The 7,029-nt window shown below is 44.3% G+C and overlaps 1 protein-coding gene across 1 annotated transcript in view; it reads left to right on the top strand.

The window, feature by feature from the left end:
• Positions 1-297: 297 nt before the first annotated feature.
• Positions 298-7,029, top strand: part of LOC113808733 (cadherin-99C) — a 71,605-nt gene continuing 64,873 nt past the window's right edge. The window contains exons 1-2 of the mRNA XM_027360208.2: positions 298-437; positions 5,892-5,967. Of these exons, the coding sequence (XP_027216009.1) occupies positions 435-437; positions 5,892-5,967 (79 nt within the window). The 5' untranslated portion in view covers positions 298-434. The remainder of the gene's footprint in view (positions 438-5,891; positions 5,968-7,029) is intronic.

The following is a 7,029-nucleotide window of genomic DNA, read 5'->3' on the forward strand; positions in this document are numbered from 1 at the left end:
ATGTTGATGACGTTCAATGCGGGTGAAGCCTGCGAGGCGCCGTCTCCAGGTATCCAAGCACTTCATTTGGCAACTCTAAAAATCCCGAAATGTGGATAGAATTCTCTTGAGCATCCTCAGACGTTCCTGATATTTCCAAACTATATATTACAGTTTTTCCACAAGCAGGGTAGCTATGAAACAATGGATTTGTGATCGCAAATGCTCTGATCGCTCAGTGGAAAGGGTTTTTAAGTTCGAACTGGCAACCGTTATCTGACGCACTGGAAGAAGACGCGAACTGCGGGAAGGAACACCAGTGTGGAGTTGACTAGTGTCGAGGGAAGTAGTAACGAAAGTGCTCACCGAAAATTCTGACATGCGCTGCTGTGATTATACGTGGAATAATAATTATAAAAAACAGTGATTCTCACAGGATTATTATTATCAAGGAAATGGTACGTATCGAATTTTGAAGGATTCACTGTACTGCTCGAGGAATAATAGTAGCATGAGTTAAGAATTGGCCAAATAGTTTATTGACATGAGAGACGAAAACTCAGTCAGCCAGGAGGTAACGTTATTTTTTTTTTTATCAAACTATGTGTGGATGATTTGCCCATTTACGCGGGCTGGGCACATACGTAACCATATAGGGACGTGTGTGTGTGTGTGTGTGTGTGTGTGTGTGTGTGTGTGTGTGTGTGTGTGTGTGTGTGTGTGTGTGTGTGTGTGTGTGTGTGTGTGTGTGTGTGTGTGTGTGTGTGTGTGTGTGTGTGTGTGTGTGTGTGTGTGTGTGTGTGTGTGTGTGTGTGTGTGCGCGCGCGCTCGCTTGTGTGCCTGTACGTGTGCTTGTGCTTGGGCGCGGGTCTTGCGTTTGTTGGATTCCAAAACAAGTATATAATTGACAAGGTGCGGGCATGTACGATTATTTAAATTGTGTTCACTCGGTATCGAAAGCAGTGGTGAGCTGGTCAGCAGTCGGAAGGAAGCAACAGTCTTTAATTTGGCCAGTGCCGGAAGGCCCATATTTGGCCGTATAACCAATGGCCCGAGGCAATACACAAACCAGAATTTGTAATTAAACCTTTGCTCATGCCAAGCCAGGCATAAACAGAAAGACACCGATGATCCTTAAAATGGACCCATTAACCACGAAAAAAGTACAAGAAGGCAAGTACAAGGAGGAAGAGCAAGAGCGACCCGGCTGCCTGCATCAGCCCCGCCCAACTGCCAGGCTCATAACAGACAGCTCACTAATGCTCACCCACTGTCTTCTGTTTAGGATAACGTTTTGTAATACCAGAGTGACCACATCTTCATAATCTCCAGAACTTATTTAATGCTGACTCTTTGAAACTGTCCAGAGTAGCCCGAACCAAGACGTGAAAGCGGTAAGACAGGCTTGGCCTCGACACCTGCCCTGCTGCGCTGCCATCGTTCGCTGCTCGATCTAAATTTATTTGTATTACTCCCTTTTTCCTGTTCGAATTTTGGTCTGGAACGGACCTTGGTTATTGGCGAACTATTGAGAAGTTGTCTCTGTGCGTACTTCACTCAGGATTGGAATTCAAGCAGTTTGATTTTACATGAAGGACACTGTTCCAAGTTTAATTTGGTAGTAAAAAATCTAGTTGCAAACCTGAGTGAGATAGCCACAGCATGTTGATCACGTTCAAACTGTGCGACTAACATTTTAGAGGCACCCTGATTTTTCCTATGCGAGTATGTATAGCAATCAATAAAAATACTAATTTTAAACATATTTTTTCAATACTTTCAAGGAACGAAGTTGTATCGATTTGATAATGATTTTAATATGTACCTAACTTAATCCTTTACTGTTTTCTGACCTTTCGAACCTTAACACAATGCTCAGATTAGACATTAGTATCAGTAAACTTTTGACGTGTTTTTAGAAAAAAGAAGGAAGTTAAGAAAGAAGTATAAAAATATAGATATATTCTGTGAGCTAAATCATAGACATCTGCTGATGGCCATTATACTTTCATGTGTGTTTATAGAATTAACCGTGCTTTGCCCAGCCGGAAAAAATAGGCCTACATAGAATAGCCATAGAACCATGGCGATTGGGCCTGAAGAATGATCAAAATCGTTTTAAAGGATGGAAGTGAGGAAGGCTACGGTGTTGCCACATTACTGGTCGTGGGCTTTGATTATATGCTCAAGTGTTGAAGGATCTCTCTCTCTCTCTCTCTCTCTCTCTCTCTCTCTCTCTCTCTCTCTCTCTCTCTCTCTCTCTCTCTCTCTCTCTCTCTCTCTCTCTCTCTCTCTCTCATATGTATATATGTATGCGTATATGTATATGTTTGAATATGTATGTATGTGAATATATATATATATATATATATATATATATATATATATGTTTATATGTATATATATATATATATATATATATATGTGTGTGTGTGTGTGTGTGTGTGTGTGTGTGTGTATGTATGTATATGTATATATATATTTCACTCTCTCTCTCTCTCTCTCGCGCACACACACACACACACACACACACACACACACACACACACACACACACACACACACACACACACACACACACACGCACACACACACACACACACACACACTTACACATACACACATACACACATACACACGCGCGCGCACACACACACACACACACACACACACACACACACACACACACACACACACACACACACACACACACATATATATATATATATATATATATATATATATATATATATATATATATATATGGATAGCTTTGTGTTTGGTGCGGATGGATGAAAATGCAGTAAATTTATTAACTTGCTTGATGCTTTGCCAAATACTTCTGAGCTCTCAGCCTGTCGTAGGAAACTGAAAAAACTTGAACCAGGACACTTGCGCGAGTGTTCCGGCGATTTCAACGCCGGGAATGACGGGATCCAACCCCGGGTCGCTGAGATCAGGAAGGCAGTGTACCAGGCAGCGCCTCGGCCATCGCGTGCGTAGGGCACCTTCCGAGGCATACTTGCGGAGTTGACACAAGGCAGGCGTGGTTTTTGCTCCATGGCAGTAACTGCACTTCTAGTTGGTATTCAGACTGAATACCATGCACGGTCATAAAAACGCAAGCACTACGCATGGATTTGTTTTTTTACTTAAATACACTTCTACGAGATACAAATCTATCCAACAACACAACCAGTTATACACACTAATTACAAATAGACTCGCCATCGAAACCACAGCGGCCAGCCTTCCCATACAGGTCGCAGGCTCTCCCGAACACAAAACACGGCGCTGGGGGAAGGAACCTGCTATTCTGTGGTCGTCGTTGACCGCAGCGCCGCCGCCGCCATTCGTCGTGTCACAGGCAGAGGGTCGCCGAGCCCTCGCTTTTGTGACATTTTCGCTAATTATGCTGACGATTATCATTATTATTATCAGTTTCTTGCTTTACTTATATAAGAATTATATAACGTATGTAGTATTTCTGCATAGTAGCAACCTAGGTCTAGATCATGATAATAACTGCAATCTACGTAAATGATAGGATTTAATCTTTATTCAACTGTGATAAAGTCCTCATATATGAAGTTTCCTAAATAGCAAAATATCACACACATTTTTATAGGATTCATCAGCATTGTGAGATAGGGAAACACGGACGTCACCAGTGTACTCGCGAAAGAGGTGACGTTAATGTAATTCTTCGAGTGAATATTCTTATTGCACCAGTGACCCTATTGCCTTGGCGGAGGTATGCGCTCTCTGAGTGTTTCTAGTTTTTAATTGCATACAAACTGCTGCGGAAATGCGACTGCAGGGCAATCAGAAGAGATAAAAAAACATATTTCATAATTCCACGTAAATTTAGCCATAGTCCACATTTTTCTTTGTTTTGTTACAATGATGTAGATAAACCAAGATAATGTGAACCACGATTAAATCGCCCACACTTACAGACAGATTATGCCCCCAGAATATGGACAGCATCATTATTATTGAATTGTCCATAATGTAAAATAAACATTTTAAGTATGATTTTGATGCAGTACAAAGAAACACAACACAAATCATAAAGCAGCAATGCAGTAAGAAAATTATCCGTCCGCATTGCTGTTGTGTCTGTAAAAGAAAAAAACGCTGACACCTAGATATAGAATATATAGTGCCCTGGAAACCATGGGTACAATAAAACAGTGGATATTCATGCTAACAAAGCGCACCATAAGAGCAAACACGTGACAGGCGAAAAGCAGCTGTGCGCTGGAGCCAAACGGGAAGCACCGCGCGAGAAGCATACCCATGGCACGACCCTCACGCTGAGACCAGCGAGGCGGGAGTCGCGGGATGGCGGCGCTAACGGTACAGGAGCGGCCGTGACGTCACCCATCCCCCCCTAGGCGTGCCCTTGGGTCTTGCAACACCCACGCGAAGGGGCACACCCCCGCCGCAGCGAAGGCCTCCGTCGGGTTTGCAAGTCTTGCTTTCAACTAAACATTTGGCAAACTTTATCTCGGATAAAAGGAAATTGCTCTTGGCCTTTATACATGTTGGTTTTAACAAAAACTATCCCGTGTGAAATGTTTACTTTTTTGGCACAGAAATGATTTATCAACAGAGAGATGTTATCAAACATTTTATTGTGGAGCAGAAGACATAATCGCTGGTTGTCAGTTTCTATCGCTAAGAACAGTCGGTTACACCAGAGCCATGATTCTCATGGTCTTGATCTCTGTGGCATCCTGCTGTAATCAATTTGGGTGTACATTTGCTGAATCAGGAACAAAATGTTTAAGTCGTGTTTCATAATGTAGTGACTGAAGCACGTACAACCTGGAGCCTGTTTAAGGTCAAAGTGAAAGTCTTCTTGTAAGGTCAGATCACCTGGTGCGTCACGTGACAGGGAAACACGTCGGAGTTGCCAGTTAACATGTACGAGCCGATATTTGTGCCTATTGGTATATCATTATGCGCGGCGTGAAATCCATGAGAGTACAAGGAGAAATAAGGAAGGCCGCAAAGATAAACAAATAATGCGAAAGTAATGGCGGAAAGAGGGAGGGAGACTGGGAACCCGGAACGAGATCCATGGCTGCGGAGCGGAGCTTGAACGGGGAGATTGGAGGAGGAGAGAGATCGAGGGGTTGGGGTCGATTCGGGGTCGGAAGGAATGGGAAATAGTTCTTCGCTTGGAAGCGCCAAAGAAATGTTGAGTTGCGCCAGTCGGGGCGAAGAAAATACTGGTCGTGAGAGATGGCTCTGCGGCCGGGGCTCTGCCTGGCCGTGTCCCCGGGGGAGGCCTAGAAACGGGCGCTGCCCCTCCTGGGCTGAGTGGTGAGGAGGTCGACGGCTGACTAGAGTGCGGCCTCTCGAATCATCCTAAGCTGCTCTGCATATTCATTAAGCGTCACACATGAAGGGAGTATTTGATGACACCATTCGTGCTGCCAGCGTTGCCATTTGATATGAGTGCCAGCATTGCCATCGTGGCAGCCACAGCACATCCCCGGTGAGGCAGAGCGTGCCGGCAGAGGCAGCCGAAGGGAAATGGCACGCGACCCCAGGCCCGTCGCAGCTCTGGAGGCACAGAGGCCGCGCTTTGCTAAAGGCTGACACATTACGGCGAAAGGATTGTGCAGTTTTAAACCCAAGGAAATTTATTCATGTCTTGTTCATTGTTATTGTAATCATATTTTTTATCACCATCAGCATCACCACCATCATTATCACCAGCATTTTCATCATCATCATTATCCTTACTATTATCATTCTTATTATAGATATCGTTTCCAATATAAGGTTAATTTAACAATATAACTAATAACCCAAACATTTTTTCACTGTGTTGCCCTCGTTATTGTAGAGGAAAACCTCATGTGGCAGAACCTCATGAACTCCTTTCCTTTTTCCAGAGTGTGTGGCGGTTGCGAGCGGCCCTCTGGCTGCTCTCCGCGCTGGCCGCCGCGCCCGCCGCCGTCCGCGCCGAGTGTAAGTGCGGGCGGGGCTTTCCCGCCATCGGTTCATGTAGAGGTGTATGATATTGGTTTGGGTGCATGGACACATACCTCACGCACACGTACACGCACACACACACGCACACTAGCACACACACGCACACTCGTACACGCACACTTGCACACTCGTACACGCACACACACGCACACACAGACATACACATACACACACACTGAAATTTATATACATATATATGTTATATATTATATATATATATTATATATATATTATACATATATATATATATATATATATATATATATATATATATATATATATATATATACACTATGTATATATGTGTGTGTGTTATGTATGTATGTATATGTGTGTATGTATATAAACATATATGATGGGTAATGTACACATACATATAAACACAAATGCTGTGTGAACTGTATGCACTTGCTTCGTGTCCGGACAGTTTCCTCCCGGGGACGCGGGGCCAGCGCTCCCCAGATCCCTGGGGGCGTGAGGAGGCAGCCGCCGGCGACGACGAGGGGCCCGCCCACGGTGCTCCGAGGGCGGGAGGGAGAGGCCGCGTGTGCTCGGCTGTGTCCGTCGCCCAAGTGATGACGGGCTCTTAAATGCGCGTTGGCTGTTGCTTACAAATGTATGTAATTGAGGAGCCTTTGATCACACACCAGAGGAGGCCCTTTGGGGCAGCGGAGGCCAAATTGCCGCCCTCGGCATCACCGTGCACCGCAGGGCGCCACTCCGAGTGCGGAAGCGATTGCAATGATTACGTGTCAGTTTTTTAGTATTCTCATATTGACAGTTTCCCCAACTGTGACTCTGCATTTTTTGACTGAGAAAAATGCAAAAAATGAAGGGGGTTTGGAAGTTTTGGGGGGAATATTGATTTTATATCGGTATCGATTTTGCAGCAATGCCAGATTACAGTGACTGTCAGTAAAAAGTTTGCTTGTTTGCTCTGTTGCCGGCATTAAAGTCGGGAAAGTTATTTGAAAAACCCAAGACACTAATATATTGTTGTAAAACATGTACAAGTTTCACGGAGAAAACGCAGTAAGT

This window comes from Penaeus vannamei, chromosome 32 (assembly GCF_042767895.1).
Source record: "Penaeus vannamei isolate JL-2024 chromosome 32, ASM4276789v1, whole genome shotgun sequence".
NCBI lineage: Eukaryota > Metazoa > Arthropoda > Malacostraca > Decapoda > Penaeidae > Penaeus > Penaeus vannamei.